Source organism: Penicillium hispanicum (genome assembly GCF_028827665.1).
Source record: "Penicillium hispanicum strain IBT 35686 chromosome Unknown utg000006l_segment0_segment0, whole genome shotgun sequence".
NCBI classification, from domain to species: domain Eukaryota; kingdom Fungi; phylum Ascomycota; class Eurotiomycetes; order Eurotiales; family Aspergillaceae; genus Penicillium; species Penicillium hispanicum.
Window position 1 is genome coordinate 3,471,328 of NW_026623198.1, and position 15,343 is coordinate 3,486,670.

At 53.9% G+C, this 15,343-nt stretch overlaps 5 protein-coding genes across 5 annotated transcripts; 3 read left to right on the forward strand and 2 right to left on the reverse strand.

Annotated features, from left to right (window-relative positions):
• Positions 1-139: 139 nt before the first annotated feature.
• Positions 140-973, forward strand: N7459_007640 (alpha/beta fold hydrolase; the record flags this gene model as incomplete). The annotated part of the gene is made up of 1 exon (XM_056946808.1): positions 140-973. One exon carries the CDS (start codon positions 140-142, stop codon positions 971-973), a length of 834 nt encoding a protein of 277 aa, XP_056798807.1.
• A 572-nt stretch (positions 974-1,545) lies between these two features.
• On the reverse strand, positions 1,546-3,765 carry N7459_007641 (uncharacterized protein; the record flags this gene model as incomplete). Its single annotated transcript, XM_056946809.1, has 6 exons — positions 1,546-2,705; positions 2,756-3,099; positions 3,163-3,330; positions 3,394-3,463; positions 3,539-3,573; positions 3,653-3,765. The coding sequence occupies 6 exons, from the start codon at positions 3,763-3,765 to the stop codon at positions 1,546-1,548; spliced, it is 1,890 nt and encodes a 629-aa protein (XP_056798808.1).
• Positions 3,766-4,468: 703 nt separating this feature from the next.
• N7459_007642 (EXPERA domain-containing protein) lies at positions 4,469-5,353 on the forward strand (the record flags this gene model as incomplete). Its single annotated transcript, XM_056946810.1, has 4 exons — positions 4,469-4,676; positions 4,735-4,898; positions 4,968-5,202; positions 5,271-5,353. The coding sequence occupies 4 exons, from the start codon at positions 4,469-4,471 to the stop codon at positions 5,351-5,353; spliced, it is 690 nt and encodes a 229-aa protein (XP_056798809.1).
• Positions 5,354-6,331: 978 nt separating this feature from the next.
• On the forward strand, positions 6,332-11,404 carry N7459_007643 (uncharacterized protein; the record flags this gene model as incomplete). The annotated part of the gene is made up of 1 exon (XM_056946811.1): positions 6,332-11,404. The coding sequence occupies one exon, from the start codon at positions 6,332-6,334 to the stop codon at positions 11,402-11,404; it is 5,073 nt and encodes a 1,690-aa protein (XP_056798810.1).
• A 425-nt stretch (positions 11,405-11,829) lies between these two features.
• Positions 11,830-14,752, reverse strand: N7459_007644 (DEAD/DEAH box helicase; the record flags this gene model as incomplete). Its single annotated transcript, XM_056946812.1, has 2 exons — positions 11,830-14,404; positions 14,487-14,752. The coding sequence occupies 2 exons, from the start codon at positions 14,750-14,752 to the stop codon at positions 11,830-11,832; spliced, it is 2,841 nt and encodes a 946-aa protein (XP_056798811.1).
• Between the last annotated feature and the right edge of the window lie 591 nt (positions 14,753-15,343).

The window sequence follows — 15,343 nt, forward strand, 5'->3', positions numbered from 1 at the left end:
GAGCAGCAATTTGTCAGCGCCATAACGTCCCTGGATGGCGTGCTTGTACCTGAACATCAATTTATACCAATTTCTACCCCGGCCATCAACTGCTCTGGTTCCTCCCCCTAGACCCACAAAATCATCACCACGCCACAAAATGGAACCTCTCCTATCTGCACATGAAATCGGCGAGGGACTTCCCGTCTTGATCATTCATGGATGGCAGATGCAGGGAAGAGCCGAGGAACTGGACTTTGAGCCGATTTTCAGCAAGACACCGGGACTGCGCCGGATCTACGTCGACCTTCCAGGAATGGGCACCACGCCTGCGAATAATGTCAAGGATCTGGACGATATATACCGTCGCCTGGTGCAATTCATTGATTCGCGAATTGGGAAATCGAGATTCTTGCTCGTCGGCTCATCATGTGGCGGTTACCTTGCTCGTGCGATAGCTCAGGAATATATTGAACAAGTCGATGGCTTGCTACTACGCGTCCCGCTCATTGAGCCCAAGGACAGCATGCGCGATCTCGATGCTTTCAAGCCTTTGGTTGCAAACGAGCAACTCATGTCGAACATGTCCGCCGAAGACCGGGCACTTCTTGGAAATGTTCTCGTTCAAACCCCTGCCTACGTTAAAACCCTAAAGGCAAAATACGAGGAGGCTTTTCTTCCGGCAGACAAAGCGGCGGACAAGGAAGCGTTAGATCCGATCCGAACTGATCCACATCGATATCAGTTATCTTTTTCGTTGGACAACGAAAGTGCCAAGTTCTTTGCGCCTACGCTTATTGTATGTGGCCGGCAAGACGAGAGTGTGGGCTATCGAGACAGCCTGCGCTTGCTGGAGCTCTATCCGCGATCAACATATGTTGTTCTAGATCGTGGAACGCATGGCCTTCCTATCGATGAGACTGGTGTGTTTGAAGCTCTTCTTCGCGATTGGATAGCCCGGGTTCATGAATGGCGAAGTCGTGCGGACATGTAAAAGCTATATATGTCAATAATCTCTACGCCAACTCTGGTACATAGACTAAAAGATGCACGCAAGCCTTGACTGGCGAAGAAAAGAGCCCCTGTGGTCAATTGGCTGCTCCGCTAAGCCCATATGATAACATATTAATAATAAATACTAGATATGTGTTTACGATCTTGTTGTAATATATTTAAAGGCCAAGCCGTGGGAAGATAGAACCTAGTCTTTGGCGCCTTTTTCATCAACTGTAAAATATTCATCCTTTCTCTGTTATAATCCTGTCTCTGAATATCTCAGTCAGTTGAAAACATACATCTGTTCAGGTTCTGTGTGTTCGTATTCAGGACTTGATATCTAATATGAAACCTGCTCTGGTGTCCATAGAGTGTGTCTGGAACATTGACTAAACGCAGTCTACATATATGGCCGAGAAGTGCATGATACCTAGGCATGATCTGTGCCAGCAGACAGGCAGGTATCACGATATATGTACAAAAGGTAAAGAGACAGATATCAACAAATATCAGGGCAGAACCATGTTTCTGGCAAATAGTAAATGCGACGAAAGCATCAGGCACATTCCTTTATAAGACGGAAATGCCACAGCATCGAATGCGAGCGCTGTCGACTCGTGCGGATCGTCCCCACCAGAGTGAAACAAGCTCTTCAGCGAAGATCCGGTCTGTGGCACTCCACACGTCGAGACCCATCTCGGCCATATCAGCGATCGTGATGGTGATGGGCTTGTCGGGGTCGAGGGCATCCCGCGTCGTGTTGGATCCATGACGACTGGTATTGTTCACGTGCGATCTCTGGCGCAGGAGAGGACTATTCGCGTCCCCGCCGGGGAATGATTGCCGGGACATGGAGAGGGACAGCTCGGCGTCATCGTCCGCTGGGTCATTGTCAAGGTAGGGTGTATCGGTGTAGGCATCGCCGGCACCATCCTCGGCATAGTCGTCATTATCGTGCCGCGCAATGGCACCGGCTAGAGTAAAGAATATTTGCGTGGTGAGACGGCGGAAGTAGGCTACCAGCGCGACTTCCGGCGGCTCCTGGCGTTGATCCTCGGAGTAGAGGGAGCGACGGCCCGTGGAATGGTGGGCAGGATATGCAAGACTCTCCACGCTTGCCAGAAGTCGGGCGTCTTGTTCAATCTGTTGCTCCTCTTCCTCTTCTGACAATCCGTCACGGTTTTCACCGGCCGATGCCCACCAGATAAAAGAGGTGTAGGCAAGCCGGGTCCAAGAGAGTGGTTCGACGACTGGGCTAGACGAGTAGGTCGAGTCGGCATCAGATTCATCTTCCGTTTCCGATGAGGTCGATCTCTCGCTGGAGAATCGTCGTAGGCCCTTCCGCAGCATGGCGAATCGGCGGGCATCTCGTTGCGTCGCTTTCAGTTGAACCGTTTGAACGGAGTTGTTTTTTGTACTTGTGGGGGTTGTCAAGATGATCTTGGGAAAGACATGTTCTGTAGCATGTTGCGAATACTGCGGAGGAAGGGTGACGAGTGCGTCGTAAAGGTCAGGCTTCATGCTCAAGACACTGTCCGTTGAGCAGGCAATCCAGCTGGGGTCATTTTCAGGGTCCAAACTGGTTCGTGAGACATCAAAAGATGCAAGATAAGGAATGTCGTGGATACCGATGTTGAACAGTGGGCGGGGTCGCAGTGGTGGAGTGCGGTCAACCGGGAGCGTCTGTAGAAGGGAATTTGGCAGAGACGCCAATAAGGACAGATCATACACTATATCGAGTCAATCAAAAGACAATATGACACGGCCCAAAAGTTCTTACCAAAGTTGCATGGCGTATGGACTGGCGCTTCCGTCATAAAGAGAATCCGTTTACGCAACAACGCCGCTCGGTACAATGGGAAGATCAATGGGCCGAAGCAGTCCATAAAATCCGGAAGTGACGAAGCAGGGTGGAAAGGTGTCAAGGCCGGCCTGGACGTCTCCAATACCATTGCATCGCTGAAGGCGCGGCTGCGGTGGCTTGGTCTATCGCCGGATGGGAACCGAACACTCAATGGCGAATCGATTGGTGAGTCTGGGACGGCGGTTTCGTTGCCTCCGATCTGGAACGAGTCCCAGTAATCAGACAATGGCTGCATATCGGACATGTTCGCGGCGTATTTCCTGTATAGGAGCAGGTGTTAGCTACCAGATTGCCATGAGGCATGTCGAGTAGGGAGTACGAACAGCGTCAACTCCTTCAATTTCGGGGCATGTCTCCAGCTCTTCCCGAGTCTCCCGGAGCTGAGGGGAACCAAAACGCCGATCGCAAACATCTTCGCATTGCGTTCCGCCTCGGTGGCGGGATGGTTGAGGAACGCGCTGATACCGGCATGCTCTTCGTGGACAAAATACCTAGTGGAGGGGTTATGTTAGCGAAGCGCAGTGAAAGCTGTCAGGCCAGTCCGCGGCACGTACACCAGGTCCTCGGTTACATTGTGTAGTCCAGATGGAAGTGACTTGTATTCCACCACCCCTTCGACCTCGACTATTGAGTATCCGTGTCAGCTCCGCGGATCGCATCAGAGGGGTGCAGCCACAGCTCAACTAAGGGGCCACTGACCACCGGGCGCCGTCCGTTTCCACGAGACCACATATCTGCCATCACATGGCGATCAGTACCGGACCCCGTCTACTGCTCCGAAGCTTGGAGCTTCCAGAGGGAAGTAATACTTACCCGGCCCTGATGTCGAAGCTGATGACGAACAAGGCGGCGATACCAGGGGGCGAGTCCATTGAGGAACGCGAGACGTCGATTCCCAGGGGCTTCCTAGGCGCATCAGATGCCATTGTTAAGGAGAGATAAAGGGCGTCGGGGCGCCATTTAAGCAGTCGGGGAATCACGGTATGTCGAGGGGGGAACAAGGCAGTTGGGGAACCCGGATTCTTGGTGCCTGAGGCAGCAAATGAGACGCTAAGCCCTTTCCGAACGAGACGTGGACTTGTCGCGAAGACAACAAGGTCCCCAGGGATTGATAGTTACCTGGGCTATGTGTCCTTTCGGAATGATGCCCGAGCTAATGCATGATGAACCACGGTGATACTGGGCGCTGCCTAGCTTCTTCATCCAATGTCTCCCCGACCATAGCCGAGGTAACTATATATCTCTCCAACGATAAACAGCAGGTACCGGACAGCTACAGATCTACCTGCGTACCTTCAACCTAGATTGATGCCTTCCTAGAATGATTGTGTGCATTCTGGGCCAAGGCTCTATCATTCAAAAGAGCTGCACTCAGCATTCAATCCATCAACCTTGTCGAGATCTCTGGAGATGGCTTCCAATTGGTTCAAGCTCCCCTGTGCAGATCCACATGCGATCATCGCGCGTGGCTCTGGGAATAGAAAAAGCCAAGCAAAACATTCCTAGCCTCTGGAGTTCCCTCGGAGATCCCGCTATAAGATCAGATCGCTAGGAATCAATCATCCAGGGTGACCGATCCCAGTGTGGCCGAAGACAAGCTTTTTGACACCCCCCCACGCCGCAACGAGCATGGCGGGTGGCTCTTCCTCCCACCCCTACTTCCCCCTCGGGGCCGACATTGTCGGCTATTCGCCCAACCAAGCCTCCGTGCTCGAACTTCTGGCCTCTGCTAGCGGAGGATGCGCGGTCCTCCTTGGAGTCACTTTCGCCGTGGCCAGTTATGTGCGACCAACCCTTCGCATGGCGGATCGAATCGCCATCCTATGGTTTGTGCTCTGTATGACCTGACTATTGCCCATGGCCGACAGCCCCGGATGGACTGACAAGCCTGACAGCTGGAACCCTCCATTGCTTCTTCGAGGGGTATTTCATGATCCATCATGACAATATGGCCTCGGCGCAGGATCTGTTCGGGCAGCTGTGGAAGGAGTATGCCCTGTCGGACTCCCGGTACCTGACTTCGGATACCCTGGTGCTCTGCATGGAGACCATGACCGTGGTAAGTGTTCGAGGCCACCGCTGCTGTCGACACCGCGATGACTTTTCCCGCTGACCCGCCCTCGCCCAGCTCCTGTGGGGGCCTCTATGCTTTGTTGTTGCATATCTGACCGCAACCCGGCATGCCTTGCGCCACCCCATCCAGTTGATTGTGTGCATGAGCCATCTCTACGGCGACACGCTGTACTATGCCACTAGCCTGTTCGACCACTACAGGAACGACCGGCCCTACTGCCGGCCGGAGCCGTATTATTTCTGGCTGTATTACTTCTTCATGAATTTCATCTGGATCGTGGTGCCAGGCTGTAAGTACCGAATCCTTGGGGATGCATCCGGGAGTTTCGGATGTTCGGCTGATCTAGTGTATGATTAGACTACCTTTACCAAAGCATCTCGATCATCTCGACCGCCATTCGGCGACAGCAGGAGTCAGGCGAGAGGCGCAAGGCTCAATAGCACCTCTTCCGTCATAGCCACAGGTGCGAGCGGGCTAAAGTGGGGAACGGGGGGGCAATGGAGAATTGGTGGGCACGAACAATGCTTGTCTCGGTCAGAATCGAGATTCGGGGTGATGAGGCGATTCGATCGCCTCGGGACTTGATCGAGACATGATGCCAGGGCCATCGGAGTGGCCCATGGGGCATTCTTTCGATTCTATAGATGTAAAATTTAGATCATTGGGACGACGAGGACCATGACACGGCCACTAGCAAGAAATAGTAGTGCCTAATTGCGACCTGTCCAGCGCAGCGAGTGGGCTGCATCCTTGAACGGCGATGACGCCCCTGCAGGAGGAACCACAGCAGTGCGATGGACGCGCAAGCGGCAATAAGAACAGCCCGGTCCCCCAATTCCGGGACCTCTCAGTTGTCGCAACGTCTCTGGAGCCACTCCACCCTCATTTGGAGAAGACTATGCCCCCGGTGGTCGAGACCTGGTCAGTTGCAGGGTTCAGCCAAGTCCTCGGGTGAAGAGAGCACCGGATCTTATCACGCGCAGCAGAAGCGATCAGACGATTCCTTGCAGGCCTGCAAAGAAGGAGACTGCTGAATGCTAAGTGCTGAGTGGAAGGATTGCAGAGTCACAGGAGCGCGCTGCTTGGCCGATCGTCGATCGGCGCGTGGTTTCCCCGGCAGCCAAAACTAGTCAGGGAAGAGGTGGGCTTATCGGGGTCAGCGTCAAAGGTGCCTAATCAACTTGTTTACACCCCCCTCGATCGCTGCGAAGGAGTCTCGACCCGGAAGAAACGACCAAAAAAGAGCAAATGCTGCTTCGCTGTGCTCTGTGATCGAAGCCAGGCCCTTCGGTCCGCGTGGTGAGTGCTTCCTCCACCTGATCATCGAGCGTCAACAAACATCTCTTGGTTGCCCGCTTTGTCAACATCTCGATCACGCCGAGCCCAACTAAACTCATTCGTTCTTTCAGCAGACATCGATGCCGTCTCCTGCGACGCCGCACCGCCCCTCCAACCGTGGAGGTAGTGCCAAACCGACCCCGACAAAGCCTCTGGATATTGGACAGCCGCTCGGGGTGCACGACACGAACTCAGTTCGCGCGAGGGTGCGCAAATGGCAACAACAAGGCGGTGGAGTGGTCACGATCGACGACGGCATATACGACGACGACGATGAAGAAAACAAAACACCGAAAGCGAAGCCCAAGCCGGCGAAGGCCAAGCTGGACCGGCCGGAAAAGAGCAACAAAGAGCCTCCGGCGGCAACGAGGAAACGCAGTCACAGTACACCACGCAAACGAGTCATTAGCGATGAGCATTGGAGAAGGAATAGATCTACGACACAGACACAGACACCCACGCGCAACTTGCCGATGCCAAAGCGCATCAACGAGTACACGACGAACGAAGGCTCGGGATCTCCACGAGCCAAACGAGATAATAAGAAGGATGATTCGGGGAAGAATCGAGATATCCCGCGATACGGAGCCCGTCGAGATGCTCCTGCTTCCAGATCCCCCATTCGTGAAGCAAAACAGTCGGCCTCGCGGAAACGGACCGAGTCCGTGACCGACAGCGATCTGGAGTCGGATCGACCTACGCGCACGGCAAAATCGGACATCGCTGACAATCTCAAGAGACATTCGCCTCCGCCAGAAGATATTGATTGGGCACGGAGTGAGGCTGACTTTTCAGAGCTATCCCGAAGGCGTGCCCGTGGCCCTTCAAAGCCACCCAAAGGCGGAATTTTTGCGCATATGCTGGACGAGTCGAGGAAGATGTTCACAAGACCGGAGGCTGAGCCGCCCAAACCTCAACCGCAACCACCGGGCAATCGCGGGTCGAAGATTGAGGCTTGGCTGTCAGAGACGCCAGACCCCTTCCTGGATGATAATGATTCCAAGAGCGACATGCCCGGCCCTCTGGACATCAAATCAGCCAGAGCGCGGCGATCAAGGAGACTAGCGGAAGGGGAAAATGCAAGCATAATCTCCTCCGAGCCACCCGAGAATGAGTCTCGCCCGAAGAGCTCGCATAGCCGACACTCCAAGGACAGAGATCGTCCTTCGTCAAGTGAGAAACTACGCAACACCATGGACGGCGTCGCCCCATCAGACTCCAAGCGAGCAAGCCCGGATCACCCTCACAAAGGGCCATCGACGAAACCAAAAGAGGAAAGTTCCGTTCGCGAGAAGCCGTACGAGGCGAGCATTGTGACCACCCAGTCTGACCTGCCAATCGGCTCTGACGGCTCCGAAGTTTCTGGGAACAATGCACCAGTCCCGCTTAGTCGAAAAAAGCCATTCCCTAGCACTGGAAATCATCGACTCTCGACCATCGCTTCTGTTGAAACACTCAGCACTCTCCCCGAGGGATCGTCGTCATTCCTCACCGGGAAATCTGCTGCCTCAGAGCGGGATGTGAAAACTGTGGAAGCCGAAGAGAACGATCAGTTCGACCCCGATTCACTCCCTGCAGTCTCATCGCAATTGAAGCGACGTCTCACCACTCACAATGATCTCATGTCTGTTCTTTCGGTTCCTGTCTCACGAAGCAGAAGCATTCGGTCTACCCGGAGCATTCGCACGAATAAAAGTCGCCTGGCCAACGCAACAATCCCGGACCTCATGACTGAGCTTTCTGCGGATGAGACCAAGTATATGCGCGAACTCAAGACGCTCGTTGGAGGTGTGATTCCTGTATTACTTACGTGTGTCTTGTCGCGCTCCGACTCGGCTATCGCGGCGGGTCTATTCCGACCTTCAATGGACCCCAAAGATGACTTGAACTTCTCCAAGCCTATTGTCAATATGGGAGTAGCAATCGAGCGTCTGAAGACTCTGCACAAGCGCATTCCTCGAGATGACGCGGAGGCATTGCTCAATTGGGCTCAGGGGGCGCAGAGAGTCTACCGTGAATATCTGAAAGCATGGAGGCTGGGCTTCAAGGATGTCATTGTGAATCTTGCTCCCTTGGAGGAAGGGGAGTCAAATGATGCCGAGACGAAAAGTTTGGATGAGGGCATGGAACGGGATGAGAATGGCGATGTGATCGACAGTGACGGCGGGAAGGTAGATGTCGCATATCTGCTGAAGCGGCCATTGGTACGGTTGAAGTACCTCGCGAAGAGCTTCAAGGGGATCAATACCTTGCAGCCATCCACTAAGGCCGAGGAAGTGGCGAATTCCTACCAGACTCTCGTGCTAGAGGCTCGGAAACGCGCTCGAGATGAACGAGCAAGACTCGAGGACGAATCTGCGGCCACAATAGATCCGACTCGAGCCAGGGACCCAATGACCATGGGTGTACTTCAAACGGTGACGGTTGATCAGACTCGCCGGGTCCGCGCGCGCGATTTCTTCAATCTTTCCCTCTATCATTCAAGCGGTCAGTTGGTCGACTGCCGAGCCGAGTTGCTATACCGCGACAACACCCCAAGCAACGGACCTGGCGGTGACTTGATGATTTGTGAGATTGATCACGCAGATCGCTGGTTGCTCTTCCCGCCCATGGACCTGCGATGTGTCTCAGCTCGCAATGGCGACACCAAAGGGGAGATCGTTGTGATGCTGCGTAGTGCCCCCGAGGAAGATAAATATTGGCAGGAGTTGATCTCCCTGCGGATCGACGATGTGGATATCGGTCTCGAGTGGGTTCAGTTGCTAGGCTCAGATCCAATTCCGCCATCAATTTGCCGAAGCCAAAGCTTCATCAGTCGGGCCAAGCAACACAAGGCACGCAAATCTATCAGCAGCGACTCTCCTCCGCGACCAACCCCAAGCGACGTTGACATTCCAATTGGCGAGAGACGACGTTCTTCGACACTCAAGGAACATTACTCTGAACCGAGCACCGTCAGTTCCATCGCGACCGAAACTAGGAGCTCTCTTTACTCCGCAATCACTCGTGAAACGGGCTATACCACCGGAGGCTCTGAACTGTCAACGAAGCAGACTCGCCCTGGTTTGCCAGCTTTGCCTTCTACCGTGATCCCTGACAAGTCTGCTTCTGGGCTGAAAAGATCCAAGGCCAAGAGACACTCACGCTACGGAGAGAGCCCAACTTCAGAGACAGCCTCCCCGAAGGCAGCGGTGTCGGACAAGACAATCGATTCTTCACCTGCGACTGGGAGACTTTATGGTGAGGGTAAAGAGCAGGCCAAGGCTACAGATTCACCGAAAGAACGATCCCCTCAAAAAGCACCTCAGACACCTGAGAGACAGGAGACCACCGAGGCTGAGTCCCCTCGAGTATCATCGGTTCCTTCGGCAACCCTGCCTCTCATTCCGAAGATCAGGAGTGCCAGCAGCCAGACCCATCTGTCAACTCCAACAAGCACTCGACTCGAGGGAGAAGAAGAAGACTATCCTCCCCTGGAGTCCTTGCCTGATCAAGAAGTCCCAGAAACTCCTACTAGAACGAGGAGAAGGAAATCACGACGAAAGTCGAAACATGAAGACTCGCCTCCACCTCCACCTCCCCATCGTTCGCCGAGCTCTGCTGTCGGGAAGCTCTCTAACACCCCGACCCTCAGTCCATCTGCCGTCCGACTCAAACGAAGGGGATCTTCACCACTTAAGCATGAATATGAGCCCTCCACAGCATCGGATTCTTATTCTGACTCTGACTCTGATGCGTCGACTGTGCGGCACTATGCCTATTCCTCTTCCGAATACTCGCAGTCCGTATCGGATTCTGACTCTTATTCTTCGGCTTCTGCCTCCGAGGACGAACAGAGCGAGCTGCCCAAGCCAAGGCCCCTGGAGTCTGCTACCTCCGAGACAAGCTCGCTGTCTCCTTCCAACTCGGCATCGCAAGGTGGCTACCGTGCCGTGCCGCTGCAACCCGCCAAGTCGTCCCGAGCAGTCGCGTCCATTTTTGCGTGGTGTGACAAGGGCACATGGGAGAGTCTGCTCCCCGATGAATGCAGCATTGCTGTCAGCCCTGGTCTGATCGAAGCTTTTAAAATGGGTGCTGATCCCAATGCAAACTCCCCAGAGCGGTCTTCGAAATCGTCGCGGCCTCTTATCTCAATGGAACTGACACCGCTTGTTCCCATACGCCGGGGCACTGCCATTGACATCAGCATTCGTTCTCCGCCAACCGAGCGCTCCAAGATCACCTCAAGCAACAATATCATGTTCCGATCTCGCAACCCTGATGAGTGTGATTCTCTATACAGCCTAATCAACCAGGCTCGCATCAACAATCCTACTTACATTGCACTCCAAAACGCTCGTGGTCCCTTCAACGACATGCCGCCGACTTTCCAGCCAGCTGCTACCAAGGATGGTGGAAGCTGGTTCGGTTTCCCTCGCCGGCGCAAGAGCTATCGTGCCTCCGGCTCGCCGCGTTCTCTTGCCGAGGGCTCCGAGAGCAGTGTGGGAACGATGAGCAGTGCCTTCTCTGCCCTGAAACGCTTTGGCGCAGGTAGTAGGATGTTCAACATTGCTCGCTCGACTGTCACTTCGCGGAACGGCCGCGAAAACAGCATGTATTCCGACTCTGCCGAATCCTCTCAACCCTCCCCGTCCTCAGGTATCGGCCGTATCGCTGCCGCAATCAAGGGCGCCGACGGAATCGGGCTGTCCAACGCTAAGATTCGCATCTACCTCCGCGAAACCGCCTCCAAGTGGCGCGACATGGGGGCTGCCCGTCTAACCATCATGCCCGCTCCACCCAAGAACCCCTCTCGCCCCGGAACCGCCGTTAGCGGTCGTAGCGAGAGCAGTGCCACCCATGGCGATGGCAGCAGCTCCACGACCAGCTCAGGTGCGGCAACGCCACGCCGTGATGTCGAACCTGAGAAACGCATTATCATCCGCGGCAAGACCCGCGGCGAAGTCCTGCTCGATGTCTGTCTCCCCGAGAGCTCCTTTGAACGTGTTGCACGAACTGGAATTGCCGTGTCAGTCTACGAAGAAAACGAGGGTGGTGCCATTGCAAAGCAAGGCGGCGTGACAGCCAGCTCCCAGCGGATCTACATGATCCAGATGAAGAGTGAAGCCGAGGCAGCTTATACATTCGGCCTGGTCGGTAAACTCCGGTACTGAGATGGCGCGATATTAGCATTTGGGTACGGTGCATGGTGAGTTGGAGGCTTTTGTGCGTGCATGATGGTATTCTGTTTTTTCTTTCCCTACTGCGATCCGTTTGGATCCTGTCTGTCGTTTCTTCACCCATTTTTCTTTTGTACATTTAGACTATTTTCTGGCCATTTGATACTTCCTGGTTGTTGGTCATGTCTTTTCCATTCTCGATTTCCCTTTCTCTCTTCGTGGAATCATAGTTTTGAACAGGAGGCAAATATAGTTTAGGTCAAATGAACCTGATTAGTAAATGAATGATAGTTTATGTGTCTAGTGCATGTATCATCCAAGTCTATTATGCGTGATCGTGTCGCAAGTATACGAGAACATGATGGCTAGCCTTGGGCAGCGCCCACCAGATATTCAAATGTAGATAGATCACGCGCTTCTCAACCTTCGACCTCGGGCGCTGGCGTCCGACTCTCCACCTCCGCACCACTCGTTTTCTTGAATATATACCCGATCTGATTGCACTCATCCTTGAGCAGACCCACAAGGACATCGTCATCGACGGCCGCGGCGATGTCCCCATCGTCTTCCGTGTCGGCTGAGAGAAGGGACGGGTCGATATGCGAGTACTGCGCCAGCGACTGGTGCATCTTGTCTTTCTGTTGCCGGCCTCGACGGGAATTCTCACGAATCGACCGCTCCTGCGCGTCCATGTCTACTTCGGACGCTTTCATGAGCGATGGGAAGTTGGGGAGGTCTTCGTCGGTGGGGACGTCTGTGAGCTCGGAGAGCTCGGAGTCACTGCCACCATCATCATTGACTCTCCCGTCAGGAGTCGCGGTGCCTGAGGAAGTCGTAGACGAAATGGGACCTCTACCGCCGCATTGACAGGCCAGGAGATCGTGTGTCTGGCAGCGGCTTTCTTCATCGAGTCGGAATAGATCGCGCAGTTCGGCGGTGGAGAATTGAGATACATTGTCCTTGTGTTCCATGACGCTGTCTGCTAGTCCAAGCTTGGTCACTTGCCGTTGCCAGATCTTCTCTTCCAAGCTACCCTTGAGGATGACACGGTAGATGCGACAGTGGTGCTTTTGGCCGTCGCGGTGGATACGCGCCATGGCTTGAATGTCTGTTGCCGGGTTCCAGTCCACATCGAAGAGGACAAGACGGCTGGCACCGATAAGGTTCAGGCCCGTCCCGCCTGCCTTGGCAGATAGTAAGAAGGCAAAGCAAGACTCCGCAGGGAGACGATTGAAGTCGTCCACCAGAGGTTGGCGCTTTTGCGCAGGGGTGCTTCCGTCAAGACGGAGGAATGGAAGGCCCAGTGAGGTGAGGAGAGTGGCGAGCAGATTCAGGGTTGAGGTGTAGTTGGACACGAGCACGATTTTCTCGGCCGTGTTGCTTCTCATGCTGTCCAGAATCTGGTCCAGTACGCGGACTTTGGCGCTTGCAGAAGGAGAGAAGTGGCGCGTGAGGTTCGGTGGAAGTGAGGACAGAAGAGCAGCAATGGTTTCGTTGGGTGACTGGTCGTTGTTCTTCGCGGAAAGCAGCGACGGACTGTTGCAAAGCTTCTTTAATATGGTAATCAGCTGAAGAGCGCTTTCGGTATTCCCTAGAGCGGTTTGGAAGATCGGTGAGGCAAGGACGGCTTGGTAGATTTTGGCTTGGGTCCGAGTTGGCTTGCAAAAGAGCACATATTCCGACTTTGGCGGAAGATATTTGGCTAAAACATCTGCTGTTCTGCGAAGTATGAACTTGGAGGTGAGTTCTCGGAGCTCTTCGTTTCTCGATTCGCCCTTTTCAATGTCCTTCTTTGTAGCCTCTGGTTGTCTGCTTCGAACGATGGGCGTCTCAAATTCGCGAATAAAGGCCTTGAAGGTGCCTAAAATCCCAGGGTTGACTAGATCCACTGTAGCGAAGAACTCCTTCAGATCATTTTGGATTGGCGTGCCGGACAAAATGACCCTCTTCGCAGCATTCAGAGATTGAATGGCTTGGCCGCTTTTGTTTTGAAGAGTCTTGAGTCGGTGGCCTTCATCTGCAATGATGATGTCGACCCCCGTCCCCTTCGCCAGGCCCTCTTGTACCGTTCTCAACTTCTCATATCCCACAATCATGATACTGTAAGCCTTGCCTTTGGTGAAGTCAGTTAGCCGCTTCCGTTTATCATCAAAGACGAATACTCCAATGCGTTCATTTCCAAGCCATTTACGGAACTCTTTCTTCCAGTTGTTGATAAGGGTCACTGGGCAGACAATCAGCGCTTTCTTGATAACGGGCGGATCCCCGTAGACAGGATTCTGCTTCAGCAGAGTCCATAACAAGGCAATAGTCTGCAGTGTTTTCCCTAGGCCCATGTCATCCGCTAGAATCGCGCCTTCGCCATTGAAATCGCGCATTCCCATCACGCATTCATAGAGAAACTGGACACCTTCTCGCTGATGTTGCCGTAGGCTCTTGGCCAGCAAAGGGTCAACGACTACATCCACAATTTGCTTCCCACTGGGAACCCATGCTGGTCGTGGCATCACTAACGCCCCCGGTGCGTTCGCATCGTGACGTGGGACCACCCTATCGGGATTTGTCGGGATCACCGTGTCATGCAACAGGGGCTTCTTATAAGCCCCAAAGCCCGTCGCGCTCCCTCCTAGGGTGCTATTCTCCAAAGAAGATGAGCTCCGTTTCAGAGAAGACTTGGCTGATGAAATGCCTCGCGAATCAGTCTTTTTCTGCACGGACATGGGTATTTTCTTCGGCATTGATGGCGGTGTAGGTGTTGCTTTTGTGGCCTCCAACACCTTCTTCCCAGCCAGGTATTCTCGACGGGGTATCTCTGAGTCGACTTCAACTTCCTTCCCGCTCACGTAGAGCATTTTTCCCGGCTCAAGTTCCTGCTCGTACATTGTCCGTCCCATATCCTTGCCGCCAACATCACAGAGGGAGACAAAGCCTGCACGGGCTGTGAGGATACCGTCGCCATCCCAGGTCTTGTTCTTTTTGGCACTCGGTTTCCTCCTAATAGTGCCGAGGATGGAACAGTCAGATAAACACACCACCGAGGTTGAAAGGATGTGGTCACAGTTTCGGATGAACGTACCACAGGACATTGAAAAACCTTTCGTCCCCGACTAGACCTTTTGGTACAGATCCTGAGGTAGCTTGGGCTGCCGCTCCTTTCCCGTTCTGGACTTGAAGCAGAGGCTCTCGCGCTCCGACTGTTGGCCTAGGTTGCGAATCGGCACTGGCTTCTGGCTCCGTCTTGGACAGGCGCAGCTTCTTCGCAGGTCGGTAATGCTCGTCCACAGTCTCTGCTGCAGACTGCAGTTTCCTCGCTAGAGGCGGCTTGAAGGGTTTGAAGACCATGGCGTGCCTCGCGGATCACTGAATGTCACTGCAAAACGCGGTCGCAGCCGAACGCGAGACGCGGCGGCGCGTCAGCACGTGACTGCGTATCGTCCATTCTCCCATCTTCCGTTCTGACACAATCGGCCAAGCTGATCATCACACCCTTGCGTGCGATCTCGCCGGGAGCCGAAGCTTCGGTTTCTTACGGATGCTGGCAATGCCGAAGAATTGATTGGCTGCAAAAAAGACACTTATCGGGTTGAATGGTGCGAGATGCTATGACCTCGTCTCAACGCCGCAGACCACTCATAAGTCTCAAGCAGCGCATAATTGTTCTTCAGCTTCGCCTAACGGCAGCGCCACTGGATACAGCTTGCACAGGAGGGCGCACACGGTTATCCGAGCGTCGTCAATGGTGCCTGCGACCTCAGGTCGCAGCGAACTAACTGACGTCAAGTCGGATTCCTAGGCAAAACGACCCATATTTGTGGAGCCAGGCGTGGTGAAAAGTGGACCGAAGGAACTCTTCGAGATCCAAAAGTTCGTGATATGACGTCGATTCGCAGCGGAGTGAGTCGCGTGTAAGTGATTCTATTGACTGTACAGCAA